We start from the raw sequence: 24,327 nt of genomic DNA on the forward strand, positions 1-24,327 counted from the left end.
AGGAAGAATGCAGGCCAAGGTGGTAGAGTAGGGAGACTGTGAGCTCACCTCCTCCCACAGGCACACCAAAATTATAGCTATTTACAGAACAACTATTGATGAGAAAGATCAGAAGACTAGCAGAAAAGATTTTCTGCAGCTAAAGATATAAAGAAGGAACCACAAGTAAAGTAATAGTATAGTCAAGACCCATATTGCCAGGTGGGCAACCCACAAATGGGAGGATAATTACAATTACCAAGGTTCTCCCCAAGGAGTGAGTGGTCCAAGTGCCGCATTGAGCTAACCATCCCGGGAGTCCTACACTGGAAAGATGAGCCCCCAGAATGTTTGCTTTTAAGGCCAGAAGGGCTTACTTTCAGGAGAGTGAGAAGGCTCTGGGAAATAGAGACTCTTAAAGGGCGCACATGAAATCTCACATGCTCCAGTACCCAAGGCTGAAGCAGTAATTTGAAAGGAGCCTGGGTCAGACCCACCTGCTCATCTTGGAGAGCCTCCCAGAGAGGCAGAAGGCAACTGGAGCTCACCTTGGGGACATAGACACTGGTGGCAGCCATTCTGAGAGTTTGTTCTGCCACCTGGACACTGGTGCTGGTAAGAGCCATTTTGGAATCTTCCCTCTAAATTATTAGCGCCAGGACCCAGCCCCACCATCAGCAGGCTGGCTGCCTTAAGAGCCCTTGAGCCTACAGCCACCCTGGAATGTAGCCCAGTCTACCAGGGGGCCCAGGACCTGGCCCCACAAACCAGTGTGCCAGCACTAGCCCTGGGACCCCCAGGGCCCTGCAGTCACAGACCCTGGGACCCAGCTCCACCCCAGCAGGCCAGCACTAGTTCTGAGACACCTTGGACCCCTCAGGCAGCTCCCCCAGGATCTAGCCTCTGAGACCAAAAGGGACTGGCATGATATACTTAAAGTGATGAAAGGGAAGAACCTGCAACGAAGAATATTCTACCCAGCAAGGCTTTCATTCAGGTTTGATGGAGAGATCAAAAGTTTTACAAACAAAAGCTAAAAGAGTTTGACACCACCAAACTAGCTTTACAAGAAATATTAAAGGGACTTCTTCTAATTGAAAAAGAGGAGGCCACAATGAGTAACATGAAAATTACAAAAGGAAAAATCTAATTGGTAAAGGCAAATATACAGTAAAAGTAGTAAATCAACCATGTGTAAAGCTAGTAGGAAGGTTAAAAGGCAAAAGTAGTAAAAATCATCTATCCGTGATAAGTAGTTAAGGGATACACAAAACAAAAAAATGCAAAATATGTTGTCAAAAACAGTAAATGTAGGGGGAGGTGAGTAAAAATGCAGGGTTGTAACAGTGTGTTTATGGGGGGGTAGGGGAAGAAGTAGGTGACGGAGATTAAGAGGTACAAACTTCCAGGTGCAAAATAAATGGCACAGTTTGAAATGTGTAGTGTGGGGAATATAGTCAGTAACTGTGTAACAGTATCTTTGGTGACGTAGCGTAACTAGACATAGTTATCATGGTGATCAGTTTGAAATGTATAGAAGTATCAAATCACCATGTTGTATAACAGGAGCTAACAGTATTGTAGGCCAATTATACTTCAAAAACAAACAAACTCAGAGAAAAACAGATCAGATTTGTGGTTACGAGAGGTGGAGGGTCAGAGGAGGGGGAATTGGATGAAGGCAGTCAAAAGGTATGAAATTCCAGTTATAAGTACTAGGAATGTAATGTATAATATGATAAATATAGTTGACATTGCTGTATGTTATATTTGAAAGTTGTTAAGAAAGTAAATCCTGAATTCTTGTCACAAGAAAGAACTTTTTTTCTATTTCTTTATTTTAATATCTGTATGAGATGATGGATGTTCACTAAAATTATAATCATTTCATGATGTATGTAAATCAAATCATTATACTCTATACCTTAAACTTACACAGTGCTGTACGTCAATTGTATCTCAATAAAACTGGAAGAAAATTTAATTTTTTTTTAAAGAATGAAATGACTATATAAAAGTAAAGTTAAATTATATGAATAGGGCTTCCCTGGTGGCGCAGTGGTTGAGAGTCTGCCTGCTGATGCAGGGCACGTGGGTTCGTGCCCCAGTCTGGGAGGATCCCACATGCCGCGGAGCGGCTGGGCCCGTGAGCCATGGCCGCTGGGCCTGCACGTCCGGAGCCTGTGCTCTGCAGCGGGAGAGGCCACAGCAGTGAGAGGCCCATGTGCCGCAAAAAAAAAAAAAAATTATATGAATAAATATACAATTTATGACTTGGAAAAATAGGAAGCATAGACACCAAAGTGTTACATTGGTTGTTTAAAGGTTGTGGGATTTATGACAAGATATTTTTCTCTTTTTTTTCACTTACCTGCCTTTCCTAGATCTTTTATAAAGAAATGAAAGTTTGTGAGTTTTTTTAAAGGAAAATAGTTTTTAAAAAAGAGAAAATATGTGTTTAATCTTAACAAATGGTATAGAGGTTAAATTAAATGTCTAAACATAATCCATTTGGTTGGCAAGTAAGAGGTCACAGGTGGTGACCTTTGCCAGTGAAAGTGAGGACTGCGGGAGGGTGTTGAGAAGGCCAAAGCCAATCCAGAGGGGGTTGATTTTCTGACTAGTGTCTAGTTTTATGTTGTCTTTAAGAAATAAGTTCAGAATTTGCAAACATTGTTTTCTTAGGATTCCCAGAAATGCTTTCATGTTACTATCCTGACCTTAGGTAACACTTTACATTTTACTGAGTGTTTTTCTTATCAGTGTGCCAGAAAAAAATGTATTTAAACATAGGATTGATAATTCCTTGCCTATTTATATTTAAGGATGGTGAGATGTGGTTAATTGCGTCTCACTTTTCACATATTTCATTCATTGTGTGGAACCTGATTTTGACTTTCAAAAAGATTTTCATAAATAATGCTGCCAGTGAGTCTTAACAATTTAAAATTTTTCTGCCAATGTCCATTTTTAACTCTTCACAATGGCATTCCAGAATACTATTGAAAATAAGAGCCAGTTAAGTTTTTTTTCTGATCTTATGTTATCATTGCTTTTACAACATAAATCATGAAGAAAATTGTCTCTAGTTATTTGCGGTAATTGGTTATATAAGTATTTGATTATTTTATCTTTTGCTAATATTATAAAGCAGCATAATGATAACCTATGGATTTTTTAATATTTATTTATTTCATTTATTTTTTTTGGCTGCCTTGGGTCTTAGTTGTGGCACGCAGGGTCTTTGTTGAGGCGTGCAGGATCTTTTGTTGCAGCATGGACTTCTCTCTAGTTGTGGCACGTGGGCTCCAGAGTGCACGGGCTCTGTAGTTTGCGGCACGTGGGCTCTCTCATTGAGGCACGTGAGCTTAATTGCCCTGAGGTATGTGGGATCCCAGTTCTGAGACCAAGGATCGAACCCGCGTTCCCTTCATTGGAAGGCAGATTCTTTACCACTGGACCACCAGGGAAGTCCCTAACCTATGGATTTAAAATGCTAAAAAGAGGTGTTTGTTTTTGTTCATAACCTCACTTATATACATGAAGGCTTTTCTAATGTAGAATGCTTTTCTGTAGGTTTTATTTATTTATTAGTCCTTCTAAATGTGACATATTAGCCATTCTAAATGTGGCAGATTTATAATTCACTTTCTTTTTTTGTCACAGGAATTTAAATTACGGCCTTTTTGAGGGGGAGGGGAATATAGGAAAGCAAACAAAAAATATGTTATATAGCTACCTTGAAACTATGTAAACTATATAAATTATTCATGTTATCTCTTCGTGGTTAAGTCCACTGGCTTTTCCATGCTTTGAAGATAGAGGAAGCAGTTTATCAATTAGAATTTCTTTTTGAAGCTCTCTCTTTCCTTAGCTTCCATGATGCAACATTTTCTACATATCCTCGTACCTTTCTGGCCATTCCTTCTCCATCTTTGAAAGCTCATCCTTCTCCACTTGGCCTTTAATTTTTAAAGCCTTATATTATTTATTTATTTATTTTTGTCTCATTCTATACTCACTTCAAGGATGGTCTCTTTCACACCCACAACTTAAACTACCACCTACATGTTGATGACTCGTAAGTTTATTTTTCTACCCCAGACCTTTTCTCTGAGCTCTACACCTTTATATCCAACTGGATACTTGGTATCTCATTTTCATGTGTCAAAGACGCTCAGCTTTAATGGTTACAAACTGAAGTCATGATCATGCATTTCCTCTACCCCTCAACCCTCAAACCTGATTCCCTTCCATTGTCCCTAATCTTGACAAATGGCACGACCATTGATCCAGTTACGCGAACTAAAACCTGAGTCATCCTTGACACCTTCTTCTCCTTCATCTCTAACACCAAGTTATACTGATTTTTACCCCCACAAAAACCTTTTAACTCAATCCACTTATCTCCTGCCTCCACCTGTAATACCCCAATCAAAGCTACCATCATCCCACTTAGATTGTTATAATACCCATCTAAGCATTCTTCTCACATCCACTTTTGTTCCTGCCCAAATGCATTCATTGTCCCATAGCCAATAGTGAGCTTTTCAAACTACAGATCTCTCTTAGCTTGGGTTCCCCAGAAAACAGTGTGTGCTACTACTTTATTAGGAAGTTGTTTCAGGTTGGAAACAGATTCTGAGGCAGAGTTTAGTGCAAAGGATGTTTGTTAGGGAGTGGTCTTTGTATCAACACCTGTGGGAAGGAGGGAAAATAAATAGAATTGGCAAAAGGAGAAGTCAGGCAACATTGTGAGCTCAAGGATAGCCTCAGCCTAACCCACACAAAGTTCTGGAGCTGAAGTTGTCCCACGTTAAGTCAAAATAGCTGGGTATGGACCCACACCTTAATCAGTCATTGAATATTTGCTGCTTCGGGAGGGGCTGTTGACAGCACTGCCAGTCATGGAGGCAACAAGTCCTCCCTTGAAAGGGGTGTTTGGATAAGGCATTCTCATGTTCATCCCTTGTGCTGCTTGCCTCCACTTCTTCACAGGTATTCAGGAGCAGTTCCTCCAGAATTCTAGTGTGCCTTTCTTGCTGAGGGAAACTTAGAAGAGGGTAAGTGGGAAAAACTTTTCCCCCTGCAGATGTAGCTGATCGTAGGATTGCAAATGATGCTAACTTCCCTTCTTATGACCCAGACCCTCATCCTGGAGGGGTCTTAGTCTCTGGTCACTTTGTGTTTCTCATCCCAGGGTTGCTGCACTTGTTCATTTTCCATCAGAATTTGTCAAGGAAGTACCAAGAGGAACCCAAGGACTTAACTGGGTGCCAAACATATTCCTCCATGTTCCCATTATGTGACATTAGCCCTACCTCCTTGGAATTCAGGTTCAGTTATTTCTGCCAAAATGATGGCTCCTCCAAATGTAAAATAGATAGCTAGTGGGAAGCTGCCACACAGCACAGGGAGATCAGCCTGGTGCTTTGTGACCACCTAGAGGGGTGGGATAGGGCGGGTGGGAGGGAGACACAAGAGGGAGGGCATATGGGGATATATGTATACATATAGCTGATTCACTTTGTTATAAAGCAGAAACTTACACACCATTGTAAAGTAACTATACTCCAATAAATATGTTTAAAAAAAAATGATGGTTCCTCTTGTCTGCCAGTTTCTGGGCATTAGGAGTATAATGTGCCTTGGTGACAGCTGTAGTTTATAGATTAATGAGATTCTTGTTTTGTCCCTTGGTAAAAATGTTTCTCCTTTGGGGACTGGAATCTATAACCTTGCACAACTCAGAGTTAACAGCAATGGAAAGTGCAAATTCTCTAAGTGGGTCACTGATTGTGATAGTAATTCCTGGATCTGCTACAGAGCCCCTTCTTCTGGGCCCCACTCAGGGCTGGTAGCTTCTTGTGTCACCTGGTATGAGCCTGTACAGTAATCCCAGATGTGGAATATGCTTTCTTCATAGCCTGAAGAGGCCTACCAGAATTTTTGCTTCCTTCCTCATGATGGGAGATACAAGATGCAACAAATTGTCCTTTACTTTGAATGAGATGTCCCCGCAGGCCAGAACCTTTATAAGGTTTATCTCCCATGTTCTGGAGTGCATGTCACACCAAGGTTTCCATCATGGTAGCCACTTCTTGCTCATCCAGCCTGATTAGCATGATGTCATCAATGTAGTAGATCAGCATAATATTTTATATGTTGGGGCTTCCCTGGTGGCGCAGTGGTTGAGAGTCCACCTGCCGATGCAGGGGACACGGGTTCGTGCCCCGATCCGGGAAGATCCCACATGCCACAGAGCGGCTGGGCCCGTGCACCATGGCCGCTGAGCCTGCGCGTCCGGAGACTGTGCTCCGCAACGGGAGAGGCCACAGCAGTGAGAGGCCTGCGTACCGCAAAAAAAAAAAAAATTCTATATGATGTTCAAATGGTCCAAATTTCTTCCAACTGAATTTGGATGGGAGGGGCTTTAGTTAACATATACCTGAGGCAAAAATTGTAAATGCTTCCCATTGTCCATTTCATGTAAATGCAGACTGTTTCAGATCCTCCTCTCTGATAGAGATAGAAAAGAACTTACTCACCACATCAGTGATTGCATGCAACATACCCACGACCATGATAATTTGCTGTAGCAAAGACAAAACATCTTTATTATAAAACTGCCATTGGAGCTACCGCGTGATTGAATTTGCTATAGTCTGCTTTTATCCTCCACATCTGTCTGGTTTCTACAGACACAAGACTGGAGAATTAAACAGAGATATGACAGAGACCATCACTCTTGCATCCTTTAGATCATTAAGAGTAGAACTAATTTTCACTATCACCACCAGTAAATCCATATAAAATAGGAACTAAAATTTCATACCAAATAGTGGGGGGACGGTTTGTTTGATACATTATATTTAAAAGAAGAAATATAAAATTTTAACATATTTAGGTTATAATTTTTACCATATGCTGATATTTTTAGAACCAAAGTACGAATCTCACTTTTGTCTGGGGAAGGGAAAGGTATTTAAAATAATTTTCCTAACGAAATTGCATCATGACTTACTTTATGTTTGTCTTTTACAGCACTGTCCCAAAGATGATCATTTTGCAAAAATATTTAAAGCCTTCCTTATTTTTCTTAAGGGACTCCCTTTAATCCTCTGACATCAAATCATTTTCTTTTAAAACACTTAGCATAAAATCATCCGAACTGGTGATCTCTTTTTCACTTGACCTAATTTTGTTAGATTTTCCTTTGTCAGTGTGATTTGATAAAAGTAATTCTTTGACATTGCTATAGTAGACTTTATGAAATCCTACATGTTTACAATGGTGTGTTTGATGAGGTAAATAGAGATAGAGGCCAATGTTAATTAAGAATGTGTGTTTCAGCAGTGACATGATGATGATGATGATGATGATGATGATGATGATATGATATGGTGGTGATGTGTTCTTTTTGCCTTGATTCTCTGGATCAAAATTTTGTTTGGGAGATTCATCCATGATTTTGGATATAATTATAATTCATTTATTTTCACTTTCATGTATTATTGTTTTGTATGAGTATACCAAATTTTATTCATTGTACCAGATATCTTTTTTCATTTGTCCTATTTGACACTCACTGGACTCTTTGCATATGAAGACAAAATTCTTTTTATTGTTTCCTTTGCTTTCTTCTACCTACTTTGTCCTCTCTTGCCAGCACTCCTATTAGGCGTATTTTAGAAGCTTTGACATGATCCTCTGTATTTCTTAATTTTTTAAGAAATTATGAAGATAGAGATGAAATAAAAGGATACCATGAGGGAAAAAAATTAACTTCCAGCCCTTCCTTTGCATTTTAATTTTAGCAGCCACATTTTAAGTTTTCAATTGTTTTTTCACAGATGTAGTATAGTTTCAGCCTCTTTTGAGGAAATTATTTATAATTAGTGGAAAGTTTCTTCTTTTGCCTGAATTATATGTTTCCACAGATGCCATCTTTAGATTCAATTGCATTTGAGAGGCAACAGGGCATAGAGCTTTAAAGCACAAACATTGGAGTGAGACTACCTGGGTTTGAGTTCTGGCTCTGTCATTTGTGCCCATGTAATCTCAGGCAATTATTTAACCCCTGAGAAACTCAGTTCCTTCATCAACAAAATGGATATAATTATAGTATCTACCTCCTAGAGGTGCTGTAAAAATTAAATAAAATAATTTCTGTAAATTCATACTGAAAATATGTTTGATACTTAGTGAGCACTCAATAAATGTTAGCTATTATTACTATATGCCAGGTTCAGTGTCCTAGTTTCCAGACATAAAATTGAAGCGGACTTGCGCCATTCACTCAAAGACTTAAAGCAAAGCTTGATATTATTTGTCAAGTCTAGCATTCATCTTCTGTCTCAACGGGAGTAATGGTACATATTAAATAACCATAGTGCTCAAAATTGTGATACATCCTCGATGGATATATTCATAGATTTAGCATTAAAATGTAACCTGAGGCCGAAACAACAATGAGTCCTACTGCTTATTCTGTACTTAGTGCCGTAATTCGAAAAGGTGGGAAAACACAAGGGCATGCATATGGAGGTGCCAAGGAGGAAGAGTGTAAATGATAAAGCAAGGCATGGGTGCTATTCTAGGGGTATTAGATGTGGTAGGAGGTAATTATGATGTGGGATAGAAGATGATAAATAAAGCAGACTGACTAGACCTGCGGCTTATAGCAGGAGAGCCATATGGTCAGGTAAGTGTGGAGATGGGTCCACACCATGGAGGGTTTACAAGTTTGGCAGAAGAGTTTGGTCATTATCCTGTAATGGTCAGAACATAGCTGACATTTTTGAGCAGGAGACTAACTTGATATACAGAGATATTTGGGGCTTTGGTAGTTTTAATTTTTGTCCCTATGTAGAAGATACAAATGTTCTCAGTGTTTTGGACAATTCAAAAAAAATTTTTTCTGAGCTATATCAAGTCTAAACTCAAGAAAAGTCAGTTTTGTAAGACATTCTGCCTTTCAGTCTTCTTTTTTTTTTTTAATGTTTACCTATATCGTTTTTGAGAGGTTCCAAAGTTTTACAAAAATGGAAATGCTGGTCGTGACAGTCCAAAGGTATGCAAATCAAAATCTGAAGTAATTGAGGGTAATGAGAAATTAAGATTGCAGGGCTCACTCTTCAGTTGTAGGAGGAAAATTAAAGGTAAACTACCTAGCAAAGTTCAGAATAAAACATGTATAGTCATTCAAGTCCTTGCAGGCTTATAAATTGCCTGGTATGTCTGTAACTACTTTGCTATTACGTGGCCAAAACACAGGGGATTTCAGGATGTGTACTTATGGACTGATTCCCCAACAGATAACTGCACTATTCTGGAATGCTATTGCTATGTCAATAGTTGTACTTATTGTTTCAAAATTTTTTCCATTTTTCAATCTAATTAACTTAGAATATCTCTAACGTGATTTGCAAAGAATTTTATATTTATATTTTGCAATCAGCATTTGACTGGCGCTCAGGTTTGAGACATGCACTACAATGTGTAAACATTTTATAAGATAATAAATAGCCCCTAAATGTTTTATGATTGCCTGTTCCCTGCTAATTGGTCATGGATTGAAATTCCCCATTGTTTAATTTTTTTTTAATTTGTGGGAAATTTTTATAAATGAGTGTGTGGGACTTCATATCACAGCTGTTGTCATTTAAAGTTTGGACAGCATCATTACAAATGAAGCCCTGCTGTGAAATCAAAGTCAAAAGGCATCTTGGCATCCCAGCCATTTCCTTAGGAGAAGATTACAGCTCAAGTCTGTTGAACTTTATTGCCTTGGGCCTCATGACAGTCTTCAGAAACATGCAAGGCATTTCTGTTAAAGAAACTCAGATGTGCTAGGACACAGGGGATGACATTCTTGTGCATAGCAGTGTCCTAAGCAAGAGGGTGAGGAATAAGTCAGGAAGAAAAAGATGATTCACCCTTTTTGCCGTATTCTGGGATTATTTTATAAAATCCATGGAGATGACAGAGAATAGGAAAAAGGTGTGGTGTTTTCCTACAGGGCCTATATACTTTTTCCAGTTTTACTGAGGTATAATTGGCAAATAAAGCTGTAACATATTTAAAGTGTACAGCGTGATGACTTAATATACCATACATTGTGAAAGGATTCCCACAACAGAATTAATTAGCACATCCATCACCTCACAGATTTCCTTTTTGGGGGAGGGGTGAGAATACTTAAGTTCCACTTTCTTAGCAAATTTTAATTATATGATACAGTATTATCAACTATAGTCACTATGTTATATATTAGATTCTCAGACCTTATTCACCTTATATGTACTCTTTTACCAACATCTTCCCATTTCTTCTTACAATAGTTATCTTTTTTTTTTTTTGCGGTACGCGGGCCTCTCACTGTTGTGGCCTCTCCCGTTGCGGAGCACAGGCTACGGACGCGCAGGCTCAGCAGCCATGGCTCACAGGCCCAGCCGCTCCGCCGCATGTGGGATCCTCCCAGACCAGGGCACGAACCCGTGTCCCCTGCATCGGCAGGCGGACTCTCAACCACTGCACCACCAGGGAAGCCCAATAGTTATCTTTTAACCAGAGTATTTGGTCTATTTCTGCTATTATATTTTTATTTATTCCTACTATCTTTTTTTTTTCCTCACTTTTAAGACTTTATTAGTTTACAAATTACATATCGACCTATGCTAAAGTTTATACTGACCCATGCTAATGAATTCAGTACAGAAAACAAAAAACACTGCACTCAAGCAAACTACATATATATATATATATATATATATATATATATATATATATATATATATATATTACTTAAATGCATTTATATCCTAGCGTGTCTCATAAAGCATTGTGGTAACTCACCGGAATACAGATAATCAAATATAACTGCAAAAGCACTTAATATAAACAGGGCCAAGGATACATAGACAGAAGATGAAGAAAAGATGAGGGAAATGTGAACAGGAGGAAGTGTAGTTAATCGAGTTGTATGTTTTGACTTTAAGATTCTCTGTGTGGGGACTTCCCTGGTGGCACAGTGGCCGGGAATCCGCCTGCCAGTGCAGGGGACATGGGCCCAAGCCCTGGTCCGGGAAGATCCCACATGCCGCGGAGCAACCAAGCCCGTGCGCCACAACTACTGAGCCTGTGCTCTAGGGCCCATGAGCCACAACTACTGAAGCCCGTGTGCCACAACTACTGAAGCCCCAGCGCCCAGAGCCCGTGCTCCGCAACAAGAGACGCCACAGCAATGAGGAGCCTGCACACCACAACGAAGAGTAGCCCCCTCTCGCCCCAACTAGAGACAGCCTGTGTGCAGCAACAAAGACCCAACACAGCCAAAAATATATAATAAATTTATTTTTTAAAAAAGATTCTCTGTGGATAAAACAACATGTAAATAATTGGTTACAAAGCCACATTATTTGAAGGTGCCAGACTGCACATTAACAGTCTGACACAAAAGGACAGCACAGGAAAACTATTCAAAGGTAAAGATTTTAAAATCTTTGCAGTTTGATCCTTTTAGAGCAAGTGTAATGAGCTCGACACACATTTCAACACTCAACATTTTAATCACATGTTCAAAGTATGTCTCAGAGTCATTGGAAATAGCAGTTGTCTCTGTCCCTGATATCCAAAACTGATCTGTGATGTGTAAAACTCATATTCCTACTATCTTATTTTGTTCTTTTTTGATTGTTTCCTTTTTCTGAGTTTCTTTTCCTCCTTCTTGCTTTCCTTTGGATTATTTTTCTTTCAGTCCATTTTTTCCCCCACTAATTTAGAAGTTGTAACCCATTCTGTTCCTTTGGCAATAACAGAGAAATTTAAATGTTTACTTAATTTATCAAAATGCAGCTGCAGTCCACCACCTTACAATGTCTGTGCTACTGTGGTTGTATATTTTAGTTGTATCTTATTTTTCTTTAATACTGAAAGACATTATTTTTGTGTTTTACATAGTCAGTGTATGCTTAATTTACTCATATATTCATTACTTCCCTTGCTGAATTATCGTTTTATATCTCAGACTTTCCATCTGGTTTCAGGTGGCCCTAGGGGGTCCCTACCATAAGGTAGTTCTCCTAATGGACTTCCTACCTTTAGTGATCGCTGGGTTTTGTCTCCTATCTTTTGAATCCTTTGACTTGTTCAAAACTAATACTCAAATTTACTTTGCTCACCAACTGTTCTTGAGGTAAAATTGCACTTTAGTGCTGTATCTCTCCAGGTTCCCACTTAACTTATATTTTGGCCTGAGTGTTCCTTACTTTCTTGCCAGTTCATTGCCTTGCATTAAAGATTTTAAAATATATTATCTAGCATTTTTAGTTCTTTACAGTAAAAATGCCTGTCAGTATATGACCATAAGTCAAGAAATAAAAGCTCATAACTAAGTTTTAAATGACCTTTTGGTTTGAGTGCTCTCAGAAGATTTTTTATGCTATTAAATCATTTTTTCAAAATATATTTTTCTGGACTTCCCTGGTGGTGCAGTGGTTAAGAATCCGCCTGCCAAGGAAGGGATCACGGGTTCGATCCCTGGTCCAGGAAGATCCCACATGCCACAGAGCAACTAAGCCCATGCGCCACAACTACTGAGTTCCACGTGCCACAGCTACTGAAACCCACACACCTAGAACCTATGTTCCGCAACAAGAGAAGCCACCGCAGTGAGAAGCCTGCGCACCGCAACGAAGAGTAGCCCCTGCTCGCCTCAACTAGAGAAAGCCCACGCACAGCAACAAAAACCCAACACAGCCATAAATAAGTAAATAAAAAATTAAAAAAAAAATAAAATAGCAATTGCCCTCAATTTAAATATATATATTTTTTTCAATTGCTTTCTAAAAGAAATGTTCTTAGTCAAATTAGGTTGGAAATGCTGCCACCAAATTCCCTTCATCCAGTCACAATATAAAGCCCTGAGAAGTCCTACAGTTTTTTTAAACAAAAACATAGTACTTAATTTTGTTTACCCAGCATTTCCCCAGTTTCCCCCCAAGTAACAGCTATCAGTACTCCATAAAACTAGTGTTTGCACAACTGTCTGAGGACACTCTCCCTGGTTTTCCCATGGAAGCCTCTTAGGTAGGCCTGAGTCTCCATTGTAGAACCAAGCTTCTCTCTCCTAATAAGTTATATTTGCTGAAATATTCAGGGATCCTGCTGGTTAATATAAGTTCTGTTTATTTGCTTTTTATGGAAATGAGGTGTTTCCCCCTTAGAAATGGGGACCACATTGACTAGCAGCCATATCACAGAGACCTTGTTCTATCAGTGACCTTTCTTTTTCAACTCTCTCTCCCTTGGATTTTCCTCCTTGGTGTACTTAGGTCCCTTCTAATTCTTATAGAATCAAAGGATTACATAGAATCTTAGTGTTCATCTGGTTCAACCCTACCAAGATTCATTCAGCTACCCATTTGGATGTCATAACTCCTCAAACAGCTTCCTTCCCTTTACAACTATGAGCATTTACACTCAGGGCCTTTTTTACTCTACTCACTTATACCCTCATCATGTCACCAGTGACCTCTTTGATTCACAAGTTTCTTGGCTTTTTCTCAATCTTCATTTTACTGAATTTCTCTGGAGACTTCAACACTATTGGTCGTTTCTTCTTCTCTTGACAACTATAGTACTGCTTTCTCCTACTTCTCTTTCCCATCTTGATTCTCCTTTATTCCTTCTCTATAAATATATCTTTCCCAGGTTTCTGTCCTTAGCTTCTTCTCCTCATTTCTCTCTCTTCTTGAATTTATTCCTTTATTCATTCACTTATTCGTTTATCCAATAAATGTTTACTCTGTGTGGTGAATTAATTAATTAGGACTGTTATTTTTAGGACAGTATAGGAAGTTTGAGCCTATCTTTTAGTTATTTTTTTTTAATTGGGTCAGAGAATGTCACGTATCTGAGAATGATTCTTTATTACAGAGATTTGTCTTGTAACCCAGTATTGTTTCAGTGTTTTCTGGAGTTGGACAATCAGTGTATTCTATAGCTGTGTTTTTCATAGTTAAAAATGCATGAAATTCTATTAAGAACTCTTTTAGCAGATCATAATACCAAATGTACTCATTCTAAGCAAGACTAGAATTAGAAGAGATGCCCGCCTTTGGTCCATGACTTCTGAAAGAGTTTCCTCCTTTTTTTCCTCAGGGCAGAACTACACCCTCAGCCCTGCCAAGCCATAGTAGTATTTTGAAATAGACCAAGGTTGTCTATGGTGTATTTTCTCTTTGCTTCTGACTCCTTCTCCTTTTTCTAGGGGCCCTGTCCCTGACACCAGTGCCCTTTTGCAGCTTTAAGCCTCCAACTGCTCTGCTGTTGAGGCCTGTACTCCCTCCCTCACATTCCGAAATCAGCGCTGGCAGCTCAAAAAACTCATATCCGCCACCTCAAGAATATGAGGAAAGCAATCAAGTACAAAAGGCGGTGTTCAGAGGAAAAAGCACCAGGCCAATAGGTAGATAAATCTAAATTCCAGTACTGGCTGACATCTAGGCCTCTTTTTCTCATCTGAAAAGTAGAGGAATTGCATTGGAATAATTGATACTAAGGTCTCAGCTCTGTGAGTTTAAAATCAATTCATACAAACATATGAACAGCTGATAGCTGATGAATTTGCATTTTGATGGCGATAGTTATATTATCTAAGGTTGGGGCTGAAATTACTATACCTGACCTCTCTAAGGGTATTACCCTTGAGCATTGTTCCAGGCCATGGTCCCCCTATGTCTATTCAAGTCACTGTTGTTTTAGGTATATATCCAGAAGTAGAATTGCTGGATTATAGGGTAATTCTACTTTTCAATTTTTGAGGAATTGCCATACTGTTTTCCTAGCAGCTGCACCATTTTACATTCCCACTGAGATTTTCTGACTGTCCCATTCCCCAACAACATTTCACCCAAGGGGTTTTGGCATCAGTGGTATTTCTTGCCTGATCAATAACAGAATTTTACATATAAACCCTTCATGTGTAAGACTAAGAAAAAATATATTATTTCAATTATAACATACATCCCAGTCTTAGAGAAGTTAAAATGTGGGGAGAAAATGTGTATCTCAGATTCAATGAAATATAGTAGTTAAATATACTAAAACCCCCTCCAAAAATTTTTGGACAAATATGCACAGCTGTAAACACAATTTTTGTAAAACAGGAAAGTAAAAGTAGCTACTCACCAATAGTGTATGAAAACATCTTTCTCAAATGTATTTTTATATCATTTCTAAAAGAATGGGTTTCAGGGGACTTCCCTGGTGGTCCAGTGGTTAAGACTCCATGCTTCCACTGCAGGGGGCATGGGTTCCATCCCTGGCCGGGGAATTAAGATCACACATGCCACGTGGCACGAGCAAAAAAAAGAATTTTTTTTAATTAAAAGAAATAAAATAATTTTTTTAAAAAAAATAATGTGCTTCGGGACAGTATTTTTTCATACTTTTTTTCACACTTATCTAGGTAAGCCTTAATGATGATTTGAAATAAAAGTAAAAACCCCTTAGGACAGTAAATAATGTATCATAGATTTTTGTTTCCACATATTTGTGATTTCTGGTAAATGTCCTAATAATGCTCATTTCTCTCGTTTTGTTTAAGGATTGTTCAAGTTTAGAAGAATATAACATTGCCGCAGCATTACTCCCTTTGACCAGTGCTTTCTATAGGGTAAGTTTCATTGGTCTATATATAAGTCATTATGATTTATATAGATGTATTTAGTTTGATTTATCATGGAACTACATCAATTGCGTCCCCTTAGTGTATCTAAGACATATCTGTGGTTATATTTGTTATAACGTTTATTGCATGCTATATGTAAAAAATATATAATGTTAAATCTTCTCCTAAGATATAACCCCACCATTCCATCCCTACTTTATTGTTCTTTAGAGCACTTAATAACACCTGAAATTGTGTTGTGTGTTGGTTAGTTTACTTTTGACTGTTTTCCCCCACCAAAGAAAATAAATTTCATGAGGCTGGGATATTATCTGTCTTATTCATTGCTGTATCCCAGTGTCAATCAATAAATGTTTGTTGAATGAATGAATGAACAAATGAACAAGCTAGATAAATAAATGGAGGCAGAAATTAGAGTTTAACTTCACCGGCAATTTCTATGAACCTTCTGAAAATTTTCCAGAATGTTCAGTGCTTTTCTTAATTCTGTCATTTATTGTAGTTGTCCTATCCATGCCTTTTCATAGAGAGATTAATTCTTAGGGCAAATAAATCCAGCAAACTCTTATTCCCTCTTTTCCTATGAAGGACTTGTAAGGAGTTAAATAGCCACACTCTGAACAGCACATTGAATACGTCCTTCTGAAATGTACAGTAGGAAGCAATAAACCTGTGACAGCCAGGCTGACTCACTGTGCAGCTGTGTGCAGGTAGCTTCAGGAAGCCCAGGACTTATGGAAGGACTTGTAGCTAAAGCTACTCCATGTTTCATGGGCTCTAAGCCAGGAGAGATTATCAAATATTCCTAGATCTGTTTTAGTAGAGAACTAGGCACCAGATAAAGTGCCTTAGCTGAGTGATGAAATGATCCATGCCCTTAGATGCTGGCGGTATTCTCTTACTCTTTTTGTTCTGCCCATCCTTTTTGTTTCATCCACCATTTCTAACTGATGAGGTCTAGCCCCCTTCCTGCACTTAGTAGGTACCCAATAAATATTTCTTGATAAACTCAGTTTTTTAAAAACTTTACTTCAAATGATTTGTCCACAGTCTCTGAGTTAAAGGTCTTAACCCAGAGGTTCTCCATAATCAGGAACTCTTTCTCTGCTGCTAACTCACTTGCATTCCTCTTTCTTCCTCCTCACCCTCCCATCCTCTTCTAAAACAGAAAATGGAATTTATGAGACTCACACTTCTGAGACCTGGCAGGTCATACTGAGCATGCTCAGGAAACAAGGACAAATCTCAAAAATGTTAAACAAATGAATTTGGGTTTAGAAACTAATGAAAACAAGCTGGAGCTTAGGCATCATCTTTTGGTTTTCCCTCATCAGCTTGAACTTATCTCCAGGCCCACTCTAGTTTTTCTTAAATGCATACATACTAGTCTTCTCAGAACTCTCCCTAGTAGTTCTTCATCTTATTCCCCTCCTGACATGGAGAACAATGTTACAAAAATAGGTCAGGCTCTCCTGTATCTTAGGCCACCAAGGAAATTTGTCTCCATATCTATCTCAGAGGAACCAAAAAACTTGGTTCTAACTAGCCTTCGTATGGGCCCTCATTTTCTTTGTTAAAGAAAATGGCATTTAAAAATTTTCCCACTTTAACATCTATTTTTTAAACTTAGATATTATGTAGAAGTAAATAAGAAGAAACATAGGGGAAATAAGAATTGGCAGTAGAAACTCAATTGCTCAAGAAATCCAAATTACTTAAGATTTTTTTTAAGCTGGATCATTTATCTGTTTTATAGTGTATATTAGTGAGGGTTTGATCATCATAGCAGAAGCACCACGAGTGATAGGAAGTAAGGAATCTATTATAGGGACCAGCTTTTATACTGTTATAGAAGCTGGGGAAGAAGTTTATGGAAAGCTTTGAATTAGGGTCTGCCTGTGGCCCTGAAGTCACAATAGATCATCAGGGCAGCAGTCAGGAAGAAAAGCTGGGCATACAGGGAAGAACAAGGACAAACTAGAATCTGTGTATGTCTTTTAAAGTCCTCCAACCTCAAGAAAGCAGGTGACCTGGAAAAGAAGCAGCATTATTGGCCATGGAGCTACACATGTGCCTGGCCCTGACTAGGAGTAGCTAAAGGAAGAGATCCAGAAGGAACCGGAGGAAATGTGAGCACAGTTCTTTCCACACATCAAGATGGTCCAGCAGATCTGCAACAAAGTGTATGAGATACAGCAGCACCTGGCATCCTATACTGACCTTCAGAGTGTAATGGCTGCTGTTTCATTTTTGCCTTCCAAATCTTAGACACATTTCTCTGTAGTCAACCCTAACCTAGAATCATGGAGGAAGGAGAATTCTGGGAAATACTGTTCTAGCTTAGTTTAGTTTACACAGTACAAAACCATCACACTGTGTTTTTTTTTTCTGTGGAAGTTTTTAATGCAATTAGTTAACAAGTTGGGCTACATGCCATGCTCTTCTCTGTGTTATCAAACTTAATAATACAAACTTATGTTTTATGATGGGTTTATAGATTTAATTTTTTGTTGTTGACTTGGCTTGATTTTACTTGGTTTCTTTTGGTTTAATTTGATTTGAGCATGAAAGGTCCAGTTAGGCACCAGAAACCATACCAGTAATATGAACAGGAAAATTTTAATATAAGGAGTTATTAAGTAGTAATAGGGGATTAACTACTAAGAAATAAAGAGAATTTTAAACTTGGAGTGTGCCACTCCCCAACAAGACCGAGATTCAGACCTTGTTGGAGAGGTGTTTCTCTGGCCACTGGATGGCACTGAGGTGAACTTCACTGAAGGGCCACAGACTAAGGCTGGCAAGCAGGAAACTGCCTACTGGAGTTCTGGCAAGACTTGCTAGGAATCCACTCACTAGGGTACCACTGAAACTCGCAAAGTGGTGAGCACAACTGGCTGTCCCACACACGACTAGCAGGTACATGTCACAGGAACAAGAAGGAAAAAGCACACCAGAACCAGGAAAAGAAACCACTTCATATTGCTCTGTCCCTACTGACAAAGCTTAATATTGTGCCAACTGGCAAAGGAGAAATTTTTACAGGTCCAGCTCCAGTACCACAAAGCAAGGCAAAGAAAGGTAGATTTGGAGGAAAGAGGCACTGCACTGATAACCAACAGAGAGGGTTAGGGAGTGGATCATATTGATTCTTAGATACTTTCTGAACTTTTATCTTATGGGAATGTAAAAGGTTACTATGCCAGGCAGCATCTTGGGCAGCAAGATGAACAAAACATTGATGTGGCCACTAGGAACTTACATTAGTCTTTATAATACAATAAATAATAAATAAATAACCAAACTGGTCTACAGTTTCATCAGTCAGATGGACATTTTCTTAAAGTAGTACATATGCATGGTTAGAAAATTCAGAGAGTATAGAAAGATACAAAATGCAACATAAATGCTCCCTTTCCCACCTCTACTCCATTTCTTCTGACAGTTGATTTCTTCCTGGGAAAAAAACATTGTGTATTATTGCCTAGGATATGCAGATAAAATTATCTTTTTTTAAACTAAAATGATCAAACCATTCATACTGTTTTCTCACCTTGCTTTTTTCACTTAGTAGTACATCTTGGAGATCCTCCTATATACCTAATTATTTTTAATGACTGCATACACACACACACACACACACATATGTATTTTTTTTAATAGTGGAAGTCAAAGCCTGCTCGGGTAAGGAGGTAGGCGAGAGGATGGATCAGGTACCTCTTTCTTTCCTTTCCTTTCCTTTCTCCTTTCCTCTTTCCTTTCTTCTTTCCTTCTTTCCTTCCTTCCTCCCTCCCTCTCTTCCTTCTTTCTTTCTTTCTTTCTTTCTAAGTAAACCAGCTATTTTTTTAATTGAAGTATAGTTGACTCACAATATTCTGTTAGTTTCAGGTGTACAGCAAGGTGATGGACTTATTTTCTTCAGATTATACTCTGTTATAGGTTATTACAAGATATTGAATATAATTCCCTGTGCTATACAGTAAATCTTTGTTGCTTATCTATTTTATATATAGTAACTTGTATCTGTTAATCCATACTCCTAATTTGTCCCTTCCTCCTTCCCCTTTGGTAACCATAAGTTTGTCGTCTATGTCTATGAGTCTGTTTCTGTTTTGTATATAGATTCATTTGTATTATTTTTAGATTCCACATATATGTGATATCATATAGTCAGAGAGGGTCTTTCTCTGTCTGACTTACTTCACTAAGTATAATATTCTCTAGGTCCATCCATGTTGCTGCAAATGGTAATATTTCATTCTTTTTTATGACTGAGTAATATTCCACGGTGTGTGTGTGTGTGTGTTCACGTGCGTGTGTGTATATGTGTGTGTGTGTGTGTGTGTGTGTATATATATATATATATACCACATCTTCATAAGCCAGTCATCTGTTGATGGATACTTGGGTTGTTTCCAATGTCTTGGCTCTTGTAAATAGTGCTGCTGTGAACATTGGGGTGCATGTATCTTTTTGAAGTATAGTTTTCATTTTTTCTGGATATGTACCCAGGAGTGGGATTACTGGATCATATGGTAGCTCTAGTTATAGTTTTTTAAGGAGACTCCATACTGTTTTCCATAGTGGCTGCACCAATTTACATTGCTACCAACAGAGTACGAGGGTTCCTTTCTCTCCACACCCTTTCCAGCATTTATTATTTGTAGACTTTTGATGATAGTTATTCCAACCAGTGTGAGGTGATACCTCACTGTGGTTTTTATTTGCGCTTCTCTAGTAATTAGCAATGTTGAGCATCTTTTCATGGGCCTCTTAGCCATCTGTATGTCTTCTTTGGGAAAATGTCTCTTTAGGGCTTCTGCCCATTTTTTGATTGGGTTTGTTTTTTCAATATTGAGTTTTATTAGCCGTTTGTATATTTTAGCTTATTAACCCCTTGTTGGTCGCATCATTTGCAAATATTTTCTCCCATTCCATAGGTTGTCTTTTCATTTTGTTGATGGTTTCCTTTGCTGTGCAAAAGCTTTTAAGTTTGATTAGGTTCCATTTGCTTATTTTTGCTTTTATTTCTTCTGCCTTGTATATTTTGATACTGATCTAAGAATATACCACTACGATTTATGTCAGAGAATGTTTTGCCTACGTTCTCTTCTAGGAGTTTTAGGGTGTCATGTCTTATATTTAAGTCTTTAATCCATTTTGAGTTTATTTTTCTATATGGTGTGAGGGAGTGTTCTAATTTCATTGATTTACATGTAGCTGTCCAGCTTTCCCAACACCATTTATTGAAGATACTGTCTTTTATCCGTTGTATATTCTTGTCTCTTTTATCATAGATTAATTGACTGTAGGTGTGCAGGTTTATTTCTGGGCTCTCTATACTGTTCCATTGATCTATATGTCAGTTTTCATGCCAGTACCATGCTGTTTTGATTATTGTAACTTTGTAGTATAGCCTGAAGTCTGGAAGGGTTATTCCTCCAACTTTGTTCTTTTTCCTCAGGATTTCCTTGGTAATTCTAGGCCTTTTTTGATTCCATATAAATTTTAGAATTCTTTGTTCTAGTTCTGTGAAAAATGTCATAGGTATTTTGATGGGGATTGTGTTAAATCTGTAGATTGCTTTGGGTAGTATGGCCATTTTAACAATATTAATATTTCCAATCTAAGAAGATTGGATATCTTTCCATTTCTTTGAATCATCTTCAGTTTCCTTTATCAATAGTTTATAGTTTTCAGCATGTATTTTCTTTTTAATAAAAAGATAATTATGTATATACTTACCATTCTCATAAAAGCGAAGTATTTTATTGGCCTAGATGAAACAAATGTTTATCTTTTAGAGCTTTACTTAGAGTAAAAGATGTTCCACTTGCAACATTATCTATATTAGATCTTAGGGAATTTGTTACACCACAGCCACCATAAGTTTAGGGTTTTTTTTTTTTTCTCTACAGTTCCTTCACACTTTTTTCTACTTCTACGAACTTGTATGTACTCCATGTGTCTTTAACTTATGAAGCCTTTCTTTTTCTTTTTCTTTTTTTTTTTATATTTATATATTTTTTGGAGATCAGTTTAATACAGATGAATTGTCTATAAAGGTGGGCAGATCATAGTAAGAATTCAAAAAATGTAAAAAAATTTTTCACCTTCTGCTTTTTTTTTCTTATTAGTCATCCATTTTATACACATCAGTGTATATATGTCAATCCCAATCTCCCAATTCATCACACCACCACCACCACCCCTGCCTCTTTCCCCGCTTTATGTCCATACGTTTTCTCCTCTACTTCTGTGTCTCAATTTCTGCTCTGCAAACCAGTTCATCTGTACCATTTTCAAGGTTCCACATATATGTGTTAATATACAATATTTGTTTTTCTCTTTCTGACTTACTTCACTCTGGATGACAGACTCTAGGTCTATCCACCTCACTACAAATAACCCAATTTCGTTTCTTTTTATGGCTGAATAATATTCCATTGTATATATGTGCCACATCTTCTTTATCCATTCGTCTGTCGATGGGCATTTAGGTTGCTTCCATGACCTGGCTATTGTAAATAGTGCTGCAATGAACATTGGGGTGCATGTGTCTTTTTGAATTATGGTCTTCTCTGGGTATATGCCCAGTAGTGGGATTGCTGGGTCATATGGTAATTCTATTTTTAGTTTTTTAAGGAACCTCCATACTATTCTCCATAGTGGCTGTATCAATTTACATTCCCACCAGCAGTGCAGGAGGGGTCCCTTTTCTCCACACCCCTTCCAGCATTTGTTGTTTGTAGATTTTCTGATGATACCCATTCTAACTGGTGTGAGGTGATACCTCATTGTACTTTTGATTTGCATTTCTCTAACAACTAGTGATGTTGAGCACCTTATCATGTGCCTCTTGGCCATCTGTTATGTCTTCTTTGGAGAAATGTCTATTTAATTCTTCGGCCCATTTTTGGATTAGGTTGTTTGTTTCTTTAATATTGAGCTGCATGAGCTGTTTATTTATTTTGGAGATTATTCCTTTGTCCGTTGATTCATTTGCAAATATTTTCTCCAATTCTGAGGGTTGTCTTTTCATCTTCTTTATGGTTTCCTTTGCTGGGCAAAAGCTTTTAAGTTTCATTAGGTCCCATTTGTTTATTTTTGTTTTTATTTCCATTACTCTAGGAGGTGGATTGAAAAAGATCTTGCTGTGATTTATGTCAAAGAGTGTTCCTCCTCTGTTTTCCTCTAAGAGTTTTATAGTGTCTGGCCTTACATTTAGGTCTCTAATCCATTTTGAGTTTATTTTTGTGTATGGTATTAGGGAGTGTTCTAATTTCATTCTTTTACTTGTAGCTGTCCAGTTTTCCCAGCACCACTTATTGAAGAGGCTGACTTTTCTCCATTGTATATTCTTGCCTCCTTTATCAAAGATAAGCTGACCATATGTGCGTGGGTTTATCTCTGGGCTTTCTATCCTGTTCCACTGATCTCTATTTCTGTTTTTGTGCCAGTACCATATTGTCTTGATTACTGTAGCTTTGTAATATAGTCTGAAGTCAGGTAGTCTGATTCCTCCAGCTCCGTTTTTTTCCCTCAAGACTGCTTTGGCTATTCGGGGTCTTTTGTGTCTCCATACAAATTTTAAGGTTTTTTGTTCTAGTTCTGTAAAAAATGCCATTGGTAATTTGATAGGGATTGCACTGAATCTGTAGATTGCTTTGGGTACTATAGTCATTTTCACAATGTTGATTCTTCCAATACAGGAACATGGTATATCTCTCCATTTGTTGGTGTCACCTTTAATTTTTCATCACTGTCTTATAGTTTTCTGCATAAAGGTCTTTTGTCTCCCTAGGTAGATTTATTTCTAGGTGTTTTATTCTTTTTGTTGCAGTGGTAAATGGGACTGTTTCCTTAATTTCTCTTTCAGATTTTTCATCACTAGTGTATAGGAATGCAAGAGATTTCTGTGCATTAATTTGGTGTCCTGCTACTTTACCAAATTCATTGATTAGCTCTAGTAGTTTTCTGGTGGCATCTTTAGTATTCTTTATGTATAGTATCATGTCGTCTGCAAACAGTGACAGTTTTACTTCTTCTTTTCCAATTTGTATTCCTTTTATTTCTTTTTCTTCTCTGACTGTTGTGGCTAGGACTTCCAAAAGTATGTTGAACAACAGTGGTGAGAGTGGACATCCTTGTCTTGTTCCTGATCTTAGAGGAAATGCTTTCAGTTTTTCACCATTAAGTATGATGTTTGCTGTGGGTTTGTCATATATGGCCTTTATTATGTTGAGGTAGGTTCCCTCTATGCCCACTTTCTGCAGAGTTTTATCATAAATGGCTGTTGAATTTTGTCAAAAGCTTTTTCTGCATCTATTGAGATGATCATATGGTTTTTATTCTTCAATTTGTCAATATGGTGTATCACATTCATTGATTTGTGTGTATTGAAGAATACTTGCATCCCTGGGATAAATCCCACTTGATCATGGTGTATGATCCTTTTAATGTGTTTTTGGATTCTGTTTGCTAGTATTTTGTTGAGGATTTTTGCATCTATATTCATCAATGATATTGGTCTGTAATTTTCTTTTTTTGTAATATCTTGGTCTGGTTTTGGTATCAGCGTGATGGTGGCCTCATAGAATGAGTTTGGGAGTTTTCCATCCTCTGCAATTTTTTGGAAGAGTTTGAGAAGGATA

At 38.0% G+C, this 24,327-nt stretch overlaps 1 protein-coding gene across 4 annotated transcripts in view; it reads left to right on the top strand.

Moving 5' to 3' along the window:
- SBF2 (SET binding factor 2) overlaps positions 1–24,327 on the top strand; it is a 469,332-nt gene that overhangs the window by 327,888 nt on the left and 117,117 nt on the right. For all 4 annotated transcript variants that reach the window (XM_081239230.1, XM_081239229.1, XM_081239231.1 and 1 more), the window contains one exon: positions 15,590–15,658. In XM_081239230.1, the coding sequence (XP_081095356.1) occupies positions 15,590–15,658 (69 nt within the window). The remainder of the gene's footprint in view (positions 1–15,589; positions 15,659–24,327) is intronic.

This window comes from Mesoplodon bidens (assembly GCF_964165515.1).
Source record: "Mesoplodon bidens genome assembly, chromosome: 7".
In the NCBI taxonomy this organism is placed as follows: domain Eukaryota; kingdom Metazoa; phylum Chordata; class Mammalia; order Artiodactyla; family Ziphiidae; genus Mesoplodon; species Mesoplodon bidens.